Here is a 23,677-nt window from a genome sequence, read left to right on the forward strand (position 1 = left end):
ACACACACACACACACACACACACACACACACACACACACACACACACACACACACACACACACACACACACACACACACACACACACACACACACACACACACACACACACACACACACACACACACACACACACACACACACACACACACACACACACACACACACGTCCTTCAGCAGATTCACATGAAAACTTTCTGCAAATTCATAGCTGATCATATCCAATTCATAGCTGATCATATCCAACCACAATCGCCCATTTACTTCTGGCAGCAGATTATAGCGTCCAACGAGCCCTTTGTACCATGACATACACACACACACACACACACACAGTGCCTTAGCTTCAAAATGGTTTGGGTACAAGGTGATTGTGTTGAAAATAAAAGCGTTTGTCTAGTTGGCTCAATGAAGAAAATGGCCGCTCCAAAGAGACACCGCTTCAGTTTGAGGTAGTGCTATTAATAAAGAAAGATGGCGATCATCATCACCTCATCTGTTACCACTGGGGTCATTCCGTATCAAATCACCCAGTGCCGGAAAGTGACCCTCTCCGAAAAAATCTGAAATAAATCACAGGTGTTTGTAGACTAGACCTATGCACAAATCTGAAATAGTATACCTGGATCACTAATGGTTTAAAATCTACAGCCCTTTGAAGCTTCAAGTCATTTTAAGCATTGTGGTGAACAGTCCTTTTTGGTCAACTTGCAACGTTATTGGTTCTTTTGGTATTTCACACACATCAGTGAAACTATGTGAATGGAAGCACATTTTCCTGTTGAATTAAGAAATCTAATCAGATGAGACGTGTCTTGTGTAATTTCCCCTCTGCAAAGCTCTGAAAATGGCTATAAATTCATTATGTGAAAAGACATCATCACTTTTGAAGGCTTCTCATTCGAAAGGTATGTGCCACAAATTTCATCAGGTTTTTTTCCCACTCATATATGGACTATAAGGTCATGTCCATGCATCAACTTTGGTTGTAATCGTTGTCATATTGTCAGAGCATTTTGTTTTAATTGGGCTTGATTTTCAAAAAGCCCATTTTTGTCCTATCATTTCACCATGTGGACAGTTAACAGGATTTTTTTTAATTTTACCATATCACATTCTGTATGTGAGGATCATCTGTCCAAAATTTGGGCTTGTTGCTGAGTTTCTTTATTGGAGATATGATTTTTGGAAAATATTCTCTATAAATCCACTGAACTTGCATTGGATCTGCAGTACTACTTTGCACCACATGGGATGCTCTTTTAATACAATGGAAGTCAATGGAAGAGTAAGAGATTCACTTGTTTGCTGCACATATCCAATCTAAACACACATTTTATGGTTCATAGTTGAATTGCTCCAAGTAATTATTGCAACATGAACAACATACTACTCATAAATAAATCTTATTTAGCTAAATAAACTGATCAAGCTAAATATACACACATAAGACTGACTGATCATACATGCAGCAAGAAGATTTAGCTTGCCATCTTTGTAACAGTTTTCTACACCACCATAGAAGTTGGAAAATGAAAGTCATGAACATATTCAAGAAAAAAGGGGTTTCAAGAATTCAGTGCATTATCAGATGCAGAAAAAGCGTCAGATGCAGTTTAGAGCAGATATTTCACTTGATGAAGATGACCATGCATGTTTCCATCACATAAAAGTTTTAATCAAAAGGTATGAGGGCTCAAAACGCTATTGCCTGGATCCAAGACGCATTCATGAAAAGGAGATAACTCATCAAGTATCTTGTATGTATGATGACCAGTCAGTCTTATGTGTGTATAATTTGCTTGATCCGCTTATTTTCTCTAAATAAGATTTATTTATGAGTAGTATGTTGTTCATGTTGCAATAATTACTTGGAGAAATTCAACTATGAACCATAAAATGTGTGTTTAGATTGGATATGTGCAGCAAACAAGTGAATCTCTTACTCTTCCATTGACTTCCATTGTATTAAAAGAGCATCCCATGTGGTGCAAAGTGGTACTGCAGATCCAATGCAAGTTCAGTGGATTTATAGAGAATATTTTCCAAAAATCATATCTCCAATAAAGAAACTCAGCAACAAGCCCACATTTTGGACAGATGATCCTCACATACAGAATGTGATATGGTAAAATTAAAAAAAATCCTGTTAACTGTCCACATGGTGAAATGATAGGACGAAAATGGGCTTTTTGAAAATCAAGCCCAATTAAAACAAAATGCTCTGACAATATGACAACGATTACAACCAAAGTTGATGCATGGACATGACCTTATAGTCCATATATGAGTGGGAAAAAAACCTGATGAAATTTGTGGCACATACCTTTCGAATGAGAAGCCTTCAAAAGTGATGATGTCTTTTCACATAATGAATTTATAGCCATTTTCAGAGCTTTGCAGAGGGGAAATTACACTAGACACGTCTCATCTGATTAGATTTCTTAATTCAACAGGAAAATGTGCTTCCATTCACATAGTTTCACTGATGTGTGTGAAATACCAAAAGAACCAATAACGTTGCAAGTTGACCAAAAAGGATTGTTCACCACAATGCTTAAAATGACTTGAAGCTTCAAAGGGCTGCAGTTTTTAAACCATTAGTGATCCAGACATACTATTTAAGATTTGTGCATAGGTCTAGGCTACAAACACCTGTGATTTATTTCAGATTTTTTTGGAGAGGGTCACTTTCCAAATTGGCTGAAATTGGGTGATTTGACACGGAATGACCCACTGGAATGTAGACGTAATGGATCTCCGAATCTAAGCCCATCTAATGCGGAATGTTGCCTAATAAACAGCGACACGATAAACCCAATGGATGAGACCGGCACCTTCAGAATGTGTAAGAGACGCTCCGGCCAGGGCAGGTGTAACCTGGTGAGCACGCGAACCCAAACGCTGTGACCTCGCACCAAATGCTTTTATTGGCCTATCAAATACAAACAGGTGAGTTATGAAAAATTGAGTGAGCGGGATAATTTGTTCACTTCACATTAAGATCTTGGAATGAGATGGCTAACTGTAGTAGCGTTTTGTCCACTGTCAATAATAGCCTAATTTGGACATCACTTTTTTTGACTAGCGACAAATTTGATTGCTTAACGTTGATAGTCAACCATCGGACAAACGGTCATCGGTTAACATCCCTACTTCACAGGTCCCTAGAGTAGTGGCCAACGAGAATGCCGGAGTGTAATTGCATCATTATGACAGGCACACAGGAAACAGGAAATGGTCATGAGATGATAAGGAAGTGATATGGTGAAACCCGGGCAACATTACAGAGGGAGTGGGCTGCTAAAGTGGTGAAAGTTTCCAAAGGTTTATAAAGGTTTCAGTGCATCTGCTGCATTTAAGTCCTTAGAACACAGTAGGTTGTTTTATTCCTTCATTTCCCGACACCATGACAGACACTCATAAGAGCTCGGTCACTTGTCCACAAAACATGGCCGCCGCACCACTCTGCATTTCCTGTGATGCGCAGCGGACGCGTTTGGCCGTCAGGGCGGAGCAGCCCCCCCCCCCCATGACCCACCGGGATGATGAAGGCCAACGCAATCGCTTACGCAACACCAATTGATCACTTCCTGCTCTATAGTGCCTTGGTGCTGATCAATTATGCAAGAGCTAAATTATGCAACAGCATTCCACACACACACACACACTTTTCTGTGGCCATATTGCCAAGCAACCTGTCCTATGAGAAGGTAAACACAACAGACGCCTCAGTGTGCCTCTCTGCCCATAGAGGACTCATCACCACCACCACCAGGCCCAGGGGTAGCACCCCCACTGCACACACTCCAAATGCTGAATATGGTACAGCTCATGTTCTAACAGCCACACACGCACACACACACACACACACACACACACACACACCTGAGGAAGCCTGGGAAGGTGTGGGAAGCAGGAGGCTCCTCTGGGCTGGGCCTGAGGGTGTGTGTGTGTGTGTGTGTGATGGCTGGCCAGCTGCATGGGGCTTTGAAGTGACCTCCATAAAGACAAATGGAGAGTGAGCTCAGCCCAAACACCTGAGGGAGTGTGTGTGTGTGTGTGTGTGAACTCAGCCCAAACACCTCGGAGGCCCAGTATCAGTTACTCAGGAGGAGAAAAGCCCCCCCAGCCCTCAGAGACCACAAAGCCAACCAAAACACACACACACACACACACACACACACACACACACACACACACACACACACACACGCGCACACATACGCACACTGCCAGTGGGGGCTGAGGGGGTAACTACAGTGGGTCATAACATAGTGAAGGGGTAACTACAGTGGGTCATAACATAGTGAAGGGGTAACTAGAGTGGGTCATAGCATAGTGAAGGGGGGGTAACTACAATGGGTCATAGCATAGTGAAGGGGTAACTAGAGTGGGTCATAGTGAAGTGGGGGGGGGGTAACTACAGTGGGTCATAGCATAGTGAAGGGGTAACTAGAGTGGGTAGCTGGGGGGGGGTAACTACAGTGGGTCATAGAGAAGGGGGGGTAACTAGCGTGGGTAGCTGGAGGGGGGGTAATTGGGGGAGGGGGGGTAATTGGGGGAGGTGGGGCAGAGGGCTGCATGATGGGTGGCTGTATTGACTGGCTGTGTGGCTGTGAGTACTACGGCCCAGACAAAGGGCCGCAGGGTGGTGTGTGTGTGTGTGTGTGTGTGTGTGTGTGTGAGTGTGTGTGTGTCAGGGCTCATTATATCCCCTCATTTAATGTCCCTGCCATGAGAGCACTGATGGGCCCAGCACTGCACTGTAATGGCTGAATCTCACACCCCCAACCCCCCACTCTCTCTCCAGCGCCCACCCCCCCCCCCCCCCCCCCCACTCACACACACACACACACACACACACACACATATCTCTCTGGCCAGCCAAGAGGCCTGATAACAATCTACATTCAGCTCTGGACACCAAGGAGGGAGGGGGGAGGAGGAGGAGGAGGAGGAGGAGGAGGGAGGAGGGAGGAGGAGGAGGAGGGAGGCCTCAAGCACACAGCTGATTGCAGCAGCACACCAACATGACAGGAAGTGGCCTAAAAAGACATGAGGGCGCCACACACACACACACACACACACCCGACACACACCACAGCGTAGTTCACACACGTAACGGAGCGCCTTCATGAACATCCAGTACGGCCTCTTCAGCGCCCAGTTACACCAGCACACAGGCGTGGGGCAGAGGGGCACAGAGCAGCTAGAGGAGCTAGAGGGGTCAGAGTTCAGCTGGAGCACAGAGGAGCTAGAGGAGCTAGAGGGGTCAGAGTTCAGCTGGGGCACAGAGGAGCTAGTGGGGCACAGAGGAGCTAGAGGGGTCGGAGTTTAGCTGGGTGCACGTGTGGCAGAGGGGCACAGAGGAGCTAGAGGGGTCGGAGTTTAGCTGGGTGCACGTGTGGCAGAGGGGCACAGAGGAGCTAGAGGGGTCGGAGTTTAGCTGGGTGCACGTGTGGCAGAGGGGCACAGAGGAGCTAGAGGGGTCGGAGTTCAGCTGGTGCACACAGAACAGGGTCAAGTCACTAATGCCCCCTTACAGTGCTGCCTCTGCTCTGCCCCACCTACTGAAGTGCCCTCTTACAGGCTTCTGTTACCCCTTGGCTGCCCCACTCCTCATCTGCCACTGCCATCCCCCCACACACAGCATCCATCCCCACACACACACACACACAGCATCCATCTCCACACACACACAGCATCCATCTCCACACACAGCAGCCATCTCCACACACAGCATCCACCTCCACACACACACACACAGCATCCATCTACACACACAGCATCCACCTCCACACACACACACAGCATCCATCTACACACACAGCATCCACCTCCACACACACACACACAGCATCCATCTACACACACAGCATCCATCCCCACGACGTTCATTTGGAATGCCCCGATGATGGAGCCACTTGTCCAGTGCTACCAGAGTAGAGGCGTCCAACTTGTCCAGTACTACCAGAGTAGAGGCGTCCAACTTGTCCAGTACTACCAGAGTAGAGGCGTCCAACTTTATCTTCAAGAAGCTGCTCTCCTAACACTCCTAACAACCCATTCACTTGTCATACTTTCCATTCTTCCTTCTACCTCTGTGTGTGTGTGTGTGTGTGTGTGTGTGTGTGTTTAGATATGACCCTGGTCTTATCTGCGTGGCCAAATATTGCAGCACCTCCTCAGCGCCCATCTGTCTGCAGTATCTCCGCACCTCCTCTCATCTTCAGGAGTCCTCTCCTCCTCCTCTCATCTTCAGGAGTCCTCTCCTCCTCCTCCTCATCTTCAGGAGTCCTCTCCTCCTCCTCTCCTCCTCTCATCTTCCTCCTCCTCCTCCTCCTCTCCTCTTCAGGAGTCCTCTCCTCCTCCTCCTCTCCTCTTCAGGAGTCCTCTCCTCCTCCTCTCCTCCTCTCCTCCTCCTCCTCCTCCTCCTCTCCTCTTCAGGAGTCCTCTCCTCCTCCTCTCCTCCTCTCCTCCTCCTCCTCCTCCTCTCCTCTTCAGGAGTCCTCTCCTCCTCCTCTCCTCCTCCTCCTCCTCTCCTCTTCAGGAGTCCTCTCCTCCTCCTCCTCCTCCTCCTCCTCTCCTCCCCTCATCTTCCTCTCCTCCTCCTCCTCCTCTCCTCTTCAGGAGTCCTCTCCTCCTCCTCCTCCTCCTCCTCCTCTCCTCCCCTCATCTTCCTCTCCTCCTCCTCCTCCTCTCCTCTTCAGGAGTCCTCTCCTCCTCCTCCTCCTCCTCCTCCTCTCCTCTTCAGGAGTCCTCTCCTCCTCCTCTCCTCCTCTCATCTTCAGGAGTCCTCTCCTCCTCCTCCTCCTCCTCCTCCTCCTCTCCTCCCCTCATCTTCCTCTCCTCCTCCTCCTCCTCTCCTCTTCAGGAGTCCTCTCCTCCTCCTCCTCCTCCTCCTCCTCTCCTCTTCAGGAGTCCTCTCCTCCTCCTCTCCTCCCTCTCATCTTCAGGAGTCCTCTCCTCCTCCTCCTCCTCCTCCTCCTCTCCTCCCCTCATCTTCCTCTCCTCCTCCTCCTCCTCTCCTCTTCAGGAGTCCTCTCCTCCTCCTCCTCCTCCTCTCCTCTTCAGGAGTCCTCTCCTCCTCCTCCTCCTCCTCTCCTCCCCTCATCTTCCTCTCCTCCTCCCCTGCTGTACAGGACTCATCTGGCGTCACCGCATCAATCAATGCAGCCCTACCAGGGTGGCTGTGCTCGCTCACACACACACACACACACACACACACACACACACACACACACACACACACACACAGCCAGGAAAGACCCATATCAAATCAACGCAGGAGGAATCACGTCAATCACACCATTGTGTGCCAGCTGCTGACACACACACACACACACGAGAGAAGAGGAGCCGCAGGCTGACACACACACACACACACACACGAGAGAAGAGGAGCGGCAGGCTGACACACACACACTCCCCAGAGAGGAGAGGAGAGGAGCGGCAGGCTGACCGGTGAGTTTAGAGCTTCCATGTTGAGGCCTTCTTCAGGCTGCAGCCACATCTACACACACACACTCGTTTGGAAATGCCATTTGGAGCATCTGTTGTCTTTTGTGTGACTGGTACCATCAGATCACCCCCCCAACCCACCCCAGCCCACCCCACCACCCTAAACACACACACACACACACACACACACACACACACACACACACACACACACACACACAGGCCCCCCTCCCCCTACACGAGTGTCACTGCAACCTGATCCTAGGCAGCATCACATGCTAAGGAGCAGCAGGCAGACAAAACCACACAACTCCTGCTCCACAATAAACTCCCCACTCCACATCCAGCAGACCGCCCCTCGGCCAATACACCCTCAGTGTGTGTGTGTGCGTGTGTGTGTCACAGTGTGCCTGAAACAGAATCCCACCCTGCGCCTGGTTCCTTCTTGTGTTAACACATTCCCTGGATCAGGTTAATCACCAATTTACAGGGCGGCTCTGGGGAGGTCAGCAGCCTAGGCTGTGGCGTCATGGTTACGCAAGCGCCGCGTCCACTCCCCGCTCACACCTCCGAGGGCTTCCGAGGGCTCCCGTTGACCCACGCGGGGTCTTAGCAGCCGCACGCTCGTCCAGTCGGAGGCTGATCTGCGCCGCCGGCGTAACGGGCAGCTAGCCAGCCGTCAGCTGAGACGTCACTTATCGCCCACACACCACTACATCTGCTGCGGAGCGGCTAGCGTGGCGGCTCGGCCCTGGAGATAGACGCTGACACGGCCGTGAAGACAACCTGGAGCGGATTCCTGTCAACACATCCTGTCTCCACGGCGATACGATGGCGAAGCCTGCCCTGCTGCCAGAGCTAAAATAAAACTCCAGAACAACAAAAGCCTCCTGGTGTCACCGCGCACACAGATTTATGAGCCTCACAAGGGCTCGGAGCTTCACAGCAACATGCAGAGCAGGACTGGTCACTTCAGAGCCCACGTCTAATGTTGGCTACATCTGACCCGTAACAGCGCACACACACACACTTTCAGAAACCTATCCAAAAAAAATCTCCCCCTAGATACTGCAAGCGAGTAAAAGCTGAACAAAGATCGATCTGTAAAGCCTAACGCTTCAGTCTCTCTGGCCTTACATTAGAGGGGGGCTTTCTGTCGGTCAATCCTATTTACACATACTAATGGAGTGAACACCCAGACCGTATAGAATGCGTAGGGTTAGCACGCTACGCCACAGGGCTGCCTACACTCCAATGAGACGCCATGAATCCACCAGAGCTACGGATCCACATACATTAGCCAGAACCAGAGCCAGGGATCCACCACCATTAGCCAGAGCCAGCTCGTGATCCAACAACAAAAAGGACTGAATTCCTTCATCACAGTACACACGGATGAGGACCGTGTTCCCAAGAGTGGAGGGAGGAGATTAAGAAGTTTCTTCCTCTCAGTAGTAAGAGGTACAGAGGACAATACAGTGTGTTAAAGTGCTGCTCTATACTGTCTGTGCACAGCCCAGGTGCTCTACGCTGGCCGGTACCCTGCACACACACACACACACACACACACTCTTGCACACACACACCCCTCCCGCACAAACACACCCCCTCGTGCACACACACACCACTCTCGCACACACACACGCGCTCCTCTCTGCCCTCGGCCAGCGCTAATCTGACAGCACGCCTGTTTGGACCGGCGCCAACAGTAGTGAGCACGCTCCAAGACACAGCGCAGCTCCACAGGAGAGGAGAGGAGAGGAGAGGAGAGGAGAGGAGAGGAGAGGAGAGGAGAGGAGAGGAGAGGAGAGGAGAGGAGAGGAGAGGAGAGGAGACGCGAGGAGAGGAGAGGAGAGGAGAGGAGAGGACAGGAGAGGAGAGGAGAGGAGAGGAGAGGACAGGAGAGGACAGGAGAGGAGAGGAGAGGAGAGGAGAGGAGAGGAGAGGAGAGGAGAGGAGAGGAGAGGAGACGGACAGATCAGGGAGGGAGAGAGAGAACGGAGGGAGGAACGTTTCGCACGTGCTCAGTGTGGGCACAGCCCCTCTCCTGTTATTGTTCTGCTCCTTGTTCCTTCACATGCACCATCAAGCAATGGCAACACCACCACAAGCAAGCAATGGCAACACCACCACCACAAGCAATGGCAACACCACAACCTGCCTTTAGAGAAAGCTTTCTCCAGCCACCCAAAAGCACTTTATAGTGACCACCACTACCTGGTGGTGCTGTTATGCACCACGACAGTCACCACACATGTTTCGGACTGACACGGTCATAGTGTTTAATTTTCTATCCAATTTCACTTCTTCATGTCTCATGACGCTTTACAGAGGGTGAAACATTCAGAGAGAGCCATGAGTAACAGGGGCGAGGACACACTCCCTCGAACTGGAGAGACATATAGGAAACGCCAGGCAGACCCACGACCCTACAGGCCTGACCCACCTGCCCAGTGGCAGCTACAGACCTGACCCACCTGCCCAGGGGCAGCTACAGACCTGACCCACCTGCCCAGGGGCAGTCACAGGCCTGACCGGAGGCAGTTACAGACCTGACCCACCTGCCCAGGGGCAGCTACAGGCCAGTAAGTTGAGCAGCAGGTAGACGCGAGGAGTGGCCACTCACCTGTTTGAAGGAGTCGTCGAAGGGCCAGTCGGCGGTGCCGTTGGGCGTGGAGAAGGCGTGCGGCCCGGCGGGGGACAGGCTCTTGTCCTCGGGCTCGTCCTTCACCCTGGCGGCCGGCGAGCGCGGCCTCTTCTTGGCGGCGGACGGCGAGGGCGCAGCGGCGTAGACGGGGAAGGGGAACGGGCTCACGCCGGACGCGGCCCGCTGCAGCGCCAGACTCTGCTTGCGCAGGAACTCCAGGCCCTCGCCCTCGTCCTCCTCGCTGCCTTCCTCGCCCTCCACCATCTCCTCATCCTCGTCTTCCTCTCCCTCAGAGCCCCTGCGCCGCTCCATGTCGTCGTCGTCGTCCTCGTCGTCATCTTCGTCCTCCTCCTCCTCACGCATGGAGTCCACGCTGCTCTGGGTGGCCACCCTGCTGGCCTGGTGCCCGGTGCCCATCTTCAGCGCCCGGTCCCTGGAGTTCTTGCCATAGAACTCTGGCGCCAGGGGGCCGCCCTGTGCGCGGGCGTTGGCCAGGATGGCCTGCTGGGCGGCCACCTGCTGGGCGTAGAGGATCTGGGCCTCCCTCAGGTGCCGCTCCTTGCGCTCCATCTCCAGCTTGGCCTGCTGCTGCTTCTGGAGCTGCTCCATGACGGCCTCCAGCTTCACTCCCGCCGCGCTAGCCAGGCTCGCCTGGGAAAACCCGCCACTCAAACTAGCCTCCTGCGATAAACTTGTCTGGGACGGGCAAAGAAAGTTACCACAGAAACAAAGGACAGTTCAGTTTTAACTTGTTAATCTTCGTTTAGTAGTCCAACCTTAACAGGTAGGTCGCTAAAAAAATAGATACATTGTCAAAATGGGTAAAAAAGATACTGTATCTGTATTTGTTTATCCATTTTTGTAAAACAGCACGCCGTATGTTTGAGACAAAAATGGATACAAACACAGATGCATTGTAATGGTCGGGTCAGGAAGTGGCCTACTGAATGGCTCTGAAAGACAACAGTTACGCCTATATCCCTCAGCTAAAGACAAAGAGTTATAAAACAAGGAATGTGCTCCTTAATTAGCTATAGAAAAGTAGGCGACATACCTTAACACATCCAGGCCCAAAACTCATGGAACAAATGGAATGACCTAAAAGTAAGAGAGCTATTTTGCCGAAAGCGAATTTCTCTGCTCATCTAACCTACATTAAATAGCAGCGACCGTGAAGCAATTTCCGGTCGGGCAATTTAATAGTGCCTTGTTGAAATTATTTATAACTCTTGGAAGATCGCATGTCAGCGTTGTTGAGCAGATGCTGAACTGCATCCGTGGCATATGTAATTACAGGCAAAAAATTATACGAGCTTCTCAACATGGACTCGCATGTACATGGAGCGCTCCCGAGGAAAACAAATCAAGTTTCGTTGCTTTTGTGGGGACATTAACCGCGTGCACTGGGCAGGTAATTAGCCCATCAACAGTATGTGGCCATTCTAACCTAGTTAAATCCTAGGGCCAGGACTATGGGCAGAAAAAAGAAAACTAATGAAATAATTTATCAATCGATTATCTCGGACGAGGCGGCCCCCGTCGGATTGCATGCATACATTCGTGACGTGTACAACATGGATTTAAACAAGCCAACAACTTGTTTATGGTTAAGTTTGAGAAGTAACTTCAGTACAACGCTGACTAATTGTAACTACCAGCGATATAATTATTTACTTTGTTTCTTCTCAGTTATGCTCCGACGTGACACTTCCAAACCCAACAAATTATCGTGTGAATCGTTCACTATCATGGCCGAGTGCCAACACGACGAAACTTACCATTTGCGCCTTGCTGCTACTGGAGTTGTCGACCATACCGTCCACTTAGATTAACCTTTTCTTTACTCTCGATACGACAGCCTGGGAGAGAGCAATGCACCCCGAATTTGCGCATCCACGCTAGCCCTTAATGTGAACTTCGACAGCACGGCTGCAACCCTTCACCCTTCCCACCGCACAAAAACGTTGTCAGGATTAAAAAGGGGCCAGTCGAAGGGAAATGACCAAGCTCACCTCCCGATCTGCCGCGCATGGCACACCCCTCCCTTTCCTCCCCTCCTCCCACACCCCCCCACCTAAACTCATTCCACGCAGGGTCCGCCCCGCGATAGCAACACGTTCAGATCTGCCCTCGCCACCGGTTGAATAATTATAGCGCAAAGGAACACAAGCGGCCATCACTCCAACCTGTGACGGTCGCCACTTTATCTGCTCATGAAATGTGAAATGCAACACGACACTTCCATCTTACTCGTTTGGTTTCTACGCTAGTACTACTTCTTTAAAAATTAAATAAATAAAAAATCAGGTCGTAGGCTAATTAGAAGGGTTCATGTAGGCTACTAGCAAACAGCATTGTATTATAAAACTAAAATGGCATATTGGCCAAAAATGCGTTTTAAGTCATTTTCCTTAAATTACGTGAGGTTTATATGAAACAGCGACTTCAGGAGTTTATGTCGTACTGTTACAGATTGGGCAATTGTATTCATGTTCATTTGTAGGATTCTTATCACAGAAGGAACAGTGTTTACAGTGTTGGTTTCAGTCTGCCCTCTAGTGGTTATTACCTGTAACTACATTCATGTTCACAGAACAGACAAAAACATCACACGATCACAGAATGTCAAAGATATATCTCCCTTTATTAGGTCCATCATTATTTTACAAGCAAAAGAACATAATAAAGGCCAATTAAATATAACATGTATCATAACACCGGGCAAAGACTTCAAGTACAGAGGGCCGCAGGGTCCAGTCACGACGACAGCGTCCCATTGGAAGACTGGAGGGAGAACAGAAGAGCAGATGAGAGAGAGGAGTGCAATGGCAATGCAGTGGCACCTACACACGTCACAAACACTTACTTATAAAGCACATTTACAACAGCTCACACTGAAGTGCTGCACATGGTGTAACACAATTGTAAAGTAGAAATAATGAGTAAAAATAACAATATCCGGTAATGGGTCAAACAGCTCTCTTATCAAAAAATGTTCACTAACGCAGCCAGGTGGTTTTCACAACATGTAACCCTGATCATAATCACCTCTGTTTTAGTGAAGATCAAAAAACATTACTTATCTCCAACGGAGTAATTACTGTAGCTGTGCAGTCTGCTATAATCAACAGTAACGTTCAGACTACCAAAAATACGATTTTGTAGGGAGCAAGTGAGTAGTACAATGACCATTATAAAATACTCTGAATAGCGTTTGTTTTACTGTTTATGGGTAAAAACAAGCAACTCTGGGACCAACTGGGCATGTCATGTATTGGCACATTATTGTATCACGACTTAACAACCGAATTAGCAGCCCAAATTGTCTCCTCCATTTTGAAAACATGAAATGACACATCATTTGTAATCAAACACTGTATAATGTTGTGTGTGGAGCTGTTGGCAGACTGTGCCTCACTAGCAGTGCAAAGCATCGGACAAATGAACAGTAACAGGTAGAACACATCAGACACGCAACTCAAGCGCTCTTTCCACAGATCACGACATGCCACAGCTATTGGCCTCCACCGTGAACAATGGCCCTGGATTCAGAGAGCAGCGCGCGCCGCACACTCAAACACAATTACACCAGTCTTCTAAAAGGACTCTTGCGCTTCAGTTCCGTGCCTTGAGTAGCCTGCCTGTGTGAGTCTCTTCTTAACACGAGGGCCTTCCCATAGGTACTCACCCAGACATAAAATCATCTATACTTTGTCGATGCCAAGTTCCTCAGGTGTGGCGATACCCAGTTCGTCCAGGGTTGGCCGGAGCTCTTGAATTAAGTAGGGGTAGATTTCTTTGTGGGGGCCAGATTTGTCCTGTAGAGGCAACAACACAAGAGACGTTGGAGAACTGAACCCACCGCTTCTGTCTGGGCACTCACACACACACATCACAGATGAGGCGGCCCATTATACGCTCCACTGATACGGCAGATGAGGGGTCCCTTGAGATACGGCAGGCTTGAGATACAGTATGGCAGGCTTGAGATACAGTATACAGTATGGCAGGCTTGAGATACAGTATACAGTATGGCAGGCTTGAGATACAGTATGGCAGGCTTGAGATACAGTATGGCAGGAATAAACCAGTTATTGAGGCAACGCCAGGACAATGCATGCTCAGGGTCTAGTTTTATACTCATCCCATATATGATTCACTCTTACATTTTCCTTAGTTAACATATCGGTCACTTAATTATAATAATAATAATAATAATAATAATGATAATAGTAATAAAAATAATAATAATAATAATAATAGCAATAGCAATAGTTAAAAGTGTAAGACCATGATGTTGGACCACTCAGGAGATGCTGTAGCAGATATAAGTGACCTGGGACACTCCTCTGTAAACGAAAATCGTTTCCTCTTTGTGCAACGGTCAAGTAGAGCAATACGCTCCAACAGTGTGTGTGTGTTGGTCAAGTAGAGCCATACGCTCCAACAGTGTGTGTGTGTTGGTCAAGTGGAGCCATACGCTCCAGCAGTGTGTGTGTGTTGGTCAAGTAGAGCAATACGCTCCAACAGTGTGTGTGTGTTGGTCAAGTAGAGCCATACGCTCCAACAGTGTGTGTGTGTTGGTCAAGTAGAGCCATCCGCTCCACCAGTGTGTGTGTGTTGGTCAAGTAGAGCCATACGCTCCAACAGTGTGTGTGTGTTGGTCAAGTAGAGCCATACGCTCCAACAGTGTGTGTGTGTTGGTCAAGTAGAGCCATCCGCTCCACCAGTGTGTGTGTGTTGGTCAAGTAGAGCCATACGCTCCAACAGTGTGTGTGTGTTGGTCAAGTAGAGCGATACGCTCCACAGTGTGTGTGTGTTGGTCAAGTAGAGCCATACGCTCCAACAGTGTGTGTGTGTTGGTCAAGTAGAGCGATACGCTCCAGCAGTGTGTGTGTGTTGGTCAAGTAGAGCCATACGCTCCAACAGTGTGTGTGTGTTGGTCAAGTAGAGCAATGCGCTCCACCAGTGTGTGTGTGTTGGTCAAGTAGAGCCATACGCTCCAGCAGTGTGTGTGTGTGTGTGTTGGAATGTTGGGGCGGTTACCTTGACGGCCTCCAGGATGCGGATGGCACTGGCGAGGTCATTGAGCCTCCGGCAAGCTCTCAGAGCTGCATCTAGAATCTTGGGTTCCGGAACCAGGTCGTACCCAATCAGGGTGTTCATGCCTGCAACACAGGAAAGCCACCTTCAGGTGTTGGTAAAGACAGTAGCAACTGTTACTGCTGTTACTTGTTCAAAGTGCTATGCTGTGGTCTGTTCATTTCAAGAGTAGAGGGCTGAGTGTGGCATGAGCTAAGAGCCCACTCTAAAGTGCTATGGAACTAGTGGTCTGTCGTAAAAGGACCATTGAATGCTGATGGTGATGTAGAACACGGCATTCATGTTTAACAAAGGAACAGTGATCTCTTATTCCTGGCTTCTGATGGTAGTCTACTCCATTGTTTCAAGACATTTTCATAACAATAAATGATTGACTAGGTTTCTCTTACGGCCACATTCACACACCTACTTCCTGTTAAGGACTAGCACCTGTAAAAACTGTGTTATGGCAGGAAGGTATTGCAGCAGGTGTCAGACACATGCATACACCCATCTGACTAGAGGCTAACGCCTCTCACTCAGTACTCAGGTCAGGTACACCCCCACCTGACAACCCCCACCTAACAACCAGGATTCTCTTCTCTCACAACGTCACAAGCAGGACTAGTATCCTCACAAAGTCAGGTAATTGTACACCTGATAGGCAGCACATGGAAACGTCAGGACGACTTCAAGGGCCCTGCTGTAACAGAGGGCCCTAATGGAACATGATGCATCAATGGCCAGCCATCCGGTCATAACATTTCTAGAAGCACATCTGAGGCAGGATCCTCTGCCCCGAGTCAGGCTTTATTGCCCCCTGTCGAGCGTTATTGCCACCTGTTAAGCGTAATTGCCTTCAGCTCACCTTTCCTCAGCTCCCATGCGTCGATGTCTGGCTTGTTGAAGTAGGTGATCCAGCGAGCGTCAAACTCTTCGTCTGTCTCCTGTTTGCCATGGGAGTAGCCACGGGCAGCCAAGGGGGCTAGAAAACAAAACAACAGCGGTTAGGTTTGCTCTGCCTGTGCTCTGGTAGTGTGGTGTAGTGTGGAAGTGGCCAGGGGCAGGATCAGGAAGTTATTAGAGTTGCCAGCGCAGCAATCTCCTGTGTTTAATGGCAGGCCTGATACCAAAGTGACCACCGAGCCAGGCCTGATATCAAAATGACCACAGAAATAGGCCTGGACGTGATTGACACTAGGCAGTGCAATGCAAGTGAAAGGTGGGGACTATTCACTGCCCTCGAGTCCACCGGCCGTCATATGGTTCCAGATGGAACGCCGCCAGTGTTCTTACATGACCTCCTCGGCGCACGTAGCTTCCTCACTACACACAAACCGGTTCCAGAGCACATGGAGGCTTTCTGGGCAAAAGTCCGAGACAACAAATACTCAGAATTCGCGTTCTATATGTAGTTAACCCACGCACATAGCAGAGAGGTTAAATAACTAGTCTGTTAACCTCCTCATGTTAAGAATACAATAAGGTCACTGGCTAATCGAGTTAGTTGTCGAGCAAATGCAAAGGTTTAGCGACCCCAACTTGACGTCAATTTCTGCGGTTATATTCGTCCTCTTTACTACTGCTAACCCCTCCCAAACCGTCCATGAGCGCCTTATAAGCTAACGTTAGCCATCCAGGTAAGCAGGCAAGAGCGTTTTTAAGCTTAATGTAGTACAAACTTAACACCTAGAGAGATATGGTGGTAACACTCTGACTAGGTTTAGCAACTGTTAACAGCTGTAATGTTAGGCTAACGTTAAAGGCTAACATATGATCATATGATTAGGTGGATGAGGAAGCTCTCAGCTAAGCAATAGTTAATATTGACGTTACTCTACAAATGCCTTGTTACCCAACCCTTCTGACGTTACACTACTTCTGGCAAAGGCAGATCAACGCGGATTTGAGGAATTATCCTTAACTCATCTAAATGGCTACCAACACTAGCTAGCGGTTAAAGTTCCTTGAGAAGGCAAGCAACGTTAAAAGAACGCATAATATTACTAAGCTAACAGGCTACCGGAGGAGGTCAGGCCCGAAGCCTCACTCTAGTGGGTCATTACAAGGACAGTCCGAAGTAAAGAGGTTATCCAAAGGTTTCAGAAAATATCAAATCTTTGCCAAACAAGAGACACAATTCCATATCTTGTATACATATTTATCTGTATTCCCAGTGGCAGTGTGACAAGACAAGCACATACAAGACTCCAACAAAGTCCCCGTTATTTCAAGCTAGCTGGCTAGCCGGATGGAAGCCGAGGTTATTCGCTGGCTTTTGCTAGGTAGCTACTGGCTAATGGCTAACGTCACTGTCCGCGAATTTGTTGGTGAGAGACCCAAAGGTTAACTTCAGACAAGCCTACAGACATTGCCACAAGACTCCATTGTATTAACGTGCGATTACCTGTGAATTGAGGTCTTGTTCGTGTTAAACTCCGGACACCGGAGCAAGTCAGTCGCACGGCAGATCTAAACATGATGCGGGACAGCGGCACAGCGGAAACTGAGCTCTCTCACTGATTGCGGCTGAAACGATGGCAACCCCTTTTCGCGCTTGCGCAATCATCTCGCTGCCATATGACTGATGCCAGTGAAGGTGAATTTGTTTAAAGTAATCGTTTCATTTACATTTCTCAACAGAACAACTACAGTTACTTCAAGATACTATCCCATCACGCGTGTCCTGTTAATAATTCATAAATAAAACATGTTAATACGTTCCTAACTCCTATATTCTACAAATAAAAACCTTTTTTGTCAAAAGTTCTTGAGAAGGTGGCATTCAAGTTCAGTTAGGCTACAGTTCAGTAAAACAACTTTTCATCAAAATAAATCTTCATCAAAGTCAAGATGCATCCCTCTGTTCACATGTTGACCTGTTCATAGAGCTGTATTGCACTAGTTTGCGTGACAAAGTCTTCACATGATTGGTTTGTTTAGAAATGGCCATTTTGACTTGACTTTTGACTATCTTTTTTTTATCATAGGTGTGATGTTCTATCTCAAAAGATCGAGCTTAGTCTGGCGATAGCCAGGCTACCCCAGGTGTGCCCATGGATGACTTAGGTCCCTGAACTTGACTTGTCCAGAGACACCGGATGACTAGCCTGATTACCATCGACTTTCAAAGGCTCTGCGAGAATTTAGTCTGACCAACAGCCTGTGCTAACACGGTTTCTTGCCAGCGTTGGTTGACCCGCCTCCTTTAAGTGCCTCGATTTGCTACTGGTAGATGTCAGAAAGCGGATTGCCGAGTTTAAACCAATAACAACACTCTTTCCTCTGCCTTGAACACGCCTCTACCCAGAGCCATTGGAGCTGCTCAAAGTTGATTGGTTCTCGACCAAAGGGGGCAGTTCCGCAGATTTCGGGAACTCAGAAATCCTTCTCAATGAGCAGTTGACCAGACCAGCAGCAAAAGCCTGAAGGCGTTGCGTCACTGGGAGGGCGTGCCAGGCTACCGGATGACTGCTATTTCTGCTCAGGCTTCTTATTGTCTTAGGGGTAGGCCTAGCCTATTTCAGTCTGATAAAAATCAATACTTCAGCTCAATCTCTCAAAAAACGAAAACAATTCCCAACTGGGAATTCCAAGGCTACCCTTATTCTCCAACAGGTCAGCATCCAGCAGCTTGGGTCATCTTCACTGACCCCTGCTAAAATGGCGCATTACTTGGGTGTCACCATTGATGACCAACTAGATTTGTCTGAGCATGCAACTGCAGTCACAAAGTCACGTCAGTTTACCTCATATATTTGGAAGATTAGACCTTATCAGACACAATATGCCACAAAGCTCATAGTGCAGGCCGGTTACTTACAAACTGAACTATTGGTAGCTGCCTGCTTGTGTAGTGAAGCGGCGGCCATTTCAGATAACTCAGAATGCGTCACATCTGGTCTCTAATCTAACCTGACTTTCGCCAGATCCTGTAGTTCGCTGTCTGCTTCACACAAGGTCAGGATCTGGGACTTCTCGATAGGAGATGTATTTCTGAAGGCGGGTCCTTGTAAAACATCCTCGCATGTGATTCGATAAACCACTTGCCTGTTATCTTGAATGACGTGCTAGGCTTCTTCAAGCTCTTGCCAAACCCGGTCGGAAGAAGAGTAAAAACATCCTTGCCACCAATAAATGTCTTCAAAACTATTCTCTGTTAATCTTTTAAAGAATGAATACTCGATAGATTCGACAAAACGGTTGAAATAGCAGAATCAATGTCAGCACAAGACTCCTCGCTGCGTGCCGCCATTGTTATTTGAATCAAACACTCGCTTCGGCACTCCTTATTGGTTGCTTATTTTTTGATCACTGGCCCAGGGGTTTGGATTGCCCTCGCGTCCAGACCCTTGTGTGGAGCTCAGCGAAACGCCTCTGGTGGAGCATGGCGGAACTACAAGGGTCTGGCGAGAGTCAGGCTATCTCTAATCAGCCACAGACTGAACTCCCCTCAGTTACTCTCCACTGGCTTCCTATAGGAGCGAGCATTACTTGGAGATCCCTCACTCTGGCCTATAGGACACTCTGTGGATCTGCTCCTTGCGATCTCAATGTTATGATCCAGCAGCACGCACTGTGCGCTCCTCATCCACTGCAAACATCTAGTGTGTCAGCTTTCCATCAACACTAGATCAGATAGATAGATAGATAGATAGATCACAAGCAATACTTGTTGGAATTATCTAACTAATGCGTTTCATTCTATGGCTTAGGGATCATCAAAAAGCATCAAAAAGCGCCTACAGACTCATCTGTTTCCTTGTGTTTGACTAATTCATTTTTACAGTCGCAGTTGTTATTACACTGTTACATCTATGCACCATTCTTCCCTCCACCACTCCCCTCAACATTCTAAATCAGTTTGACGCATCATATCAATACGGAACGTATTATACACCATCTGACAGCATGGACTCTTGGGAGTCCATACATGTCAGCATTCCCATGAAAAATATGTATGTGCTTTACATGATTATTTTTATCTCAAATTGAATGTTTCAATTCAAAATGTGTATCCAAATAGTCTACAAGATCCTTCAGAGTCTTACCTTTCATTTGAGACCAGGATTATGCTATGCTTCTACACAGAACCGGTTCAGATAAATAAGCCTTTTATTATCAGTGTGCATTATGGGAAAACAAAGGTCCTTTTTGCAGTCTCCATAAGGACAGTGAACAAAATGCATGGACATACCATCACACATGTGTAACATATGTTATTCTTTATTGATCTAGTTTTACACACAGCTTCACAAGACCTGATACTAGAGCAGAGTGGTGTTTCTAAGGGACTTAGAGGGCTAAAATGTGGTAAGTTCAGAGCATTTTTGTAACACGGCAGAGAGAAGCAGGAGGAAAACAAATATTCTCCCCTGCTAGCCTTCTCTGTGTCAGTACTCAACAGAGTTATTCTGATTCTATCCTGTTTTATAAAAAATCACGGAACACAGGTGGGAATAGCGCCCTCTAAAGTAAGTGCAGTGTAGTTTTGAGCAGAAGCCAGACACTGGCTCATGAGCCTTCTTATATGATAATAAGGACCACTTGCCGGTCAGTATAAACAAAGACTATTTATTGAGGGCAAAACATGAAAGGGTAGGAATTCAGCCTGCTTATGTTATGACTTGTGCTATTGAAACCTTGTTTGCACATACTCCACACAGTGCTTTAATAAAGCTGGACAGATTTGGAATAGACATACAGGACAGGAATAGACCAATTCATGACCAAATAAATGTTTGTTTCCTCCCTGATGCCCCGGCAGCAGCCCCTCATCCACACCAGTGCACCTGCGGGGACAGAGTCCTGCGGCCCAGTGGGCAGATGTTGCGTAACTCTCACCTGACTTTCCACCTGAGCCACATGCAGGACACGAACACTCTAACAAACAATAAATATAACGGGACAAATGGTATTAACTAAAACAGGACAAATGGTATTGACTAAAAACAGGACAAATGGTATGAACTAAAACAGGACAAATGGTATTAACTAAATTAATCACATGTTTCTGCAAAAAAATTAAATCTAACCAAGTGTTATTCATCTTATATTAAGAACAAAAAAATGTATTTGATATTATTTTAATATGAAGAAACTTGCTTGGTGTTCTCTCGAAACATAATTTTCATTGAATTTAAGAAGAGTTATTAAGTCAAATATTTTTATTTTGAGAAGTCAGGCAGACATATTTGCTTATTTTTAGGATGAGATGTCTTAAAGAAGTCAAACTCTTCTTAATTTAAGTCAAATCATTGTATGAGAAAGTGCTGAGTCTCTTTGTAAACAACACAGCTAGATTTTTGATGAGCTTAATAACACTTGGCAGTGTACTATTGTCCCTTTTAAACTGATTATTATAACTATTACGCAACACATGATGTTGAACATAGAGCTACACGCTCCCCTTCTCATAGAGAGCAGCTTTGTCTTGTGGCTGGCAGGAGGGTGAGGGTGGGCTGGGAGGTCTCTTCCTGGACATGCGGCAGAGGGCCCCTCCCTCCCCAGCACGGACGCAGAGGGCCCCTCCCTCCCCAGCACGGACGCAGGGCCGCTCTCCCGCCTGCCGGGGGGGAGCCGGAGGCCAGGGCTCAGCTGAGGGGTGGTGTCCCAGCTCACAGCGCGGACACGCACAGTCCAGCTCTCCTGAAGCCTGGGGTCCTGGCCGGCGGAGGGCGGAGAGGGAGTGGGGGGGCTCCGCTGGCGTCCAGGGGTGGGATGAGGTGTAAGGGCCAGCTGGAGGACCATATCCCAGCATGCAGTAGGGGTCAGGCGGAGAGTGGAGGTGCTCGCCTGGCTTCCTGCTCTCAAGCCCAGCCTGCAGTTCCTCTGGAGGTCGGTATCTGGTCTCACTGGGTTCTAGTATCACTGGAGGTTGGGATCTGGTCTCACTGGGTTCTAGTATCACTGGAGGTCGGTATCTGGTCTCACTGGGTTCTAGTATCACTGGAGGTTGGTATCTGGTCTCACTGGGTTCTAGTATCACTGGAGGTTGGTATCCCGGCCCGTTTGGGTGGAGAAGGTCCTCAGGAGGTTGGTATCCCGGCCCGTTTGGGTGGAGAAGGTCCTCAGGAGGTTGGTATCCCGGCCCGTTTGGGTTGAGAAGGTCGTCAGGAGGTTGGTATCCCGGCTCGCTGGAGTCCAGGGGCTCCTTGGACAGCAGGATGTAGATGGCCGGCAGCATCCTGTGGATGGTCATCCTGGAGCAGGTGTTGTCGCGGCCCTCCCACCGCTCCTGGACCGTGCGGTACTGCAGCTTGGACAGCTGGTGCAGCCCACGGATCTGCCTCTTCATGATCTCGGCGCAGGTGATGGTCTTGGTGATGGCCCGGCCCGCCCCGGTGAAGAGGATCTGGCTGAGCGGCGCCGGCCCGCCGTGCTGGAGGCCGCCCTGCATGCGCGCCATGGCGAAGCCCAGCAGGTTCCGGATCTTACTGCCCTCCTTCACCCTCATCTCCAGAACGCCCTCCGGCAGGCCCGGGATGGGGCACGGGTCCGCTGCTCCGGCGCTGCTCACCTTCCGGAACCCGCTGCGGGCCGGCTTCAGGGACGAGCAGGGGGGCAGCGTGGCCCAGGTGGGCGGGGGGGCGCTCCGACCCGACGCCCCGACACAAGCCCTCTGTGCCGTCACGGACATCACACACTCCCCAAATGCTGAAATGATGGAAGTCCACACCAGAGAGGAATCTCTCTCTCTCTCTCTCTCTCTCTCTCTCTCTCTCTCTCTCTCTCTCTCTCTCTCTCGCTCTCTCTCTCTCTCTCTCTCTCTCTCTCTCTCTCTCTCCTGTGCTCTCGCTCTCCTGTGCTCTCTCTCTCTCTCTCTCTCTCTCTCTCTCTCTCCTGTCCTCTCCTGTGCTCTCGCTCGCTGGCGCTGCTCTCGTCTCCGAGGTGGCGCAGGTCCTGGTGGACTCGGTCCCAGCGCTCCGTGTCGTCGGGTTGGCTGTCAGTCAGCCCAGGGCTGCGTGTGCGTGAGGATCAAACGAGGGGTGGGACGGAGGCGGGCGAGTGGAGATGACTGAGTCCACATGAGCGACGAGGCTCTGACAGGAACTAATTCAACAAAGGCCAAATATGCTGAGGATCAGCGGTTTGTGAGCGCCGCTGCCTTTGAAGGATATTTCAATTTCCATTTGGAGTGAGCAGCCGTCACACAGACACACACACACACACAGACACACACACACAGAGAGCAGGCAGAGGAAGAAGTCTGATAGATGAAACTAGCAGAACTGTCCCAGTTTATCTCACTTTGAAAATGTCTCCAACTTCAACTCCGGCTTTTTTAATTCACTTTGCAGATATATCAAATGCTCTTAATGCAAAATGCCCTCTTCCATGCAAACACACACAGATGGGTAAAGAGAATAGACACCACTTGCTCTTCTGTGACTCTTTGCACACGCTAGTGGACTGTATTTGGCAGTTACTGCAAAGTTCTAGAGACCCGTTCTAGTGATGTCCTCAGCAGCTCCTCCTCAGCTA

At 48.8% G+C, this 23,677-nt stretch overlaps 2 protein-coding genes across 2 annotated transcripts in view; both read right to left on the minus strand.

Moving 5' to 3' along the window:
- arid3b (AT-rich interactive domain 3B) overlaps window positions 1-12,051 on the minus strand; it is a 35,477-nt gene extending 23,426 nt beyond the window's left edge. The window contains 2 exon segments of the mRNA XM_062548294.1: window positions 10,091-10,807; window positions 11,890-12,051. Coding sequence (XP_062404278.1) covers window positions 10,091-10,807; window positions 11,890-11,925 — 753 coding nt within the window. The 5' untranslated portion in view covers window positions 11,926-12,051.
- Window positions 12,052-12,736: 685 nt separating this feature from the next.
- LOC134094600 (cytochrome c oxidase subunit 5A, mitochondrial) lies at window positions 12,737-17,755 on the minus strand. The gene is made up of 5 exons (XM_062548190.1): window positions 17,601-17,755; window positions 16,062-16,178; window positions 15,158-15,279; window positions 13,800-13,929; window positions 12,737-12,895 (listed from the first exon to the last, which is right to left on the minus strand). The coding sequence occupies exons 1-4, from the start codon at window positions 17,671-17,673 to the stop codon at window positions 13,816-13,818; spliced, it is 426 nt and encodes a 141-aa protein (XP_062404174.1). The 5' UTR covers window positions 17,674-17,755; the 3' UTR covers window positions 12,737-12,895; window positions 13,800-13,815.
- Between the last annotated feature and the right edge of the window lie 5,922 nt (window positions 17,756-23,677).

Source organism: Sardina pilchardus, chromosome 10 (assembly GCF_963854185.1).
Source record: "Sardina pilchardus chromosome 10, fSarPil1.1, whole genome shotgun sequence".
Lineage (NCBI taxonomy): Eukaryota > Metazoa > Chordata > Actinopteri > Clupeiformes > Clupeidae > Sardina > Sardina pilchardus.

Bases quoted from the DNA above. Each gene is read 5' to 3' on its own strand.
- LOC134094600 (XM_062548190.1), bottom strand. From the start codon at position 17,673: ATGTTTAGATCTGCCGTGCGACTGACTTGCTCCGGTGTCCGGAGTTTA. The intron at 16,179-17,600 runs GTAATCGCACGT...TTTGTTTTCTAG, and splicing joins AACAAGACCTCAATTCACAG to CCCCCTTGGCTGCCCGTGGC. The intron at 13,930-15,157 runs GTAACCGCCCCA...TTGCCTCTACAG, and splicing joins GCATCCTGGAGGCCGTCAAG to GACAAATCTGGCCCCCACAA.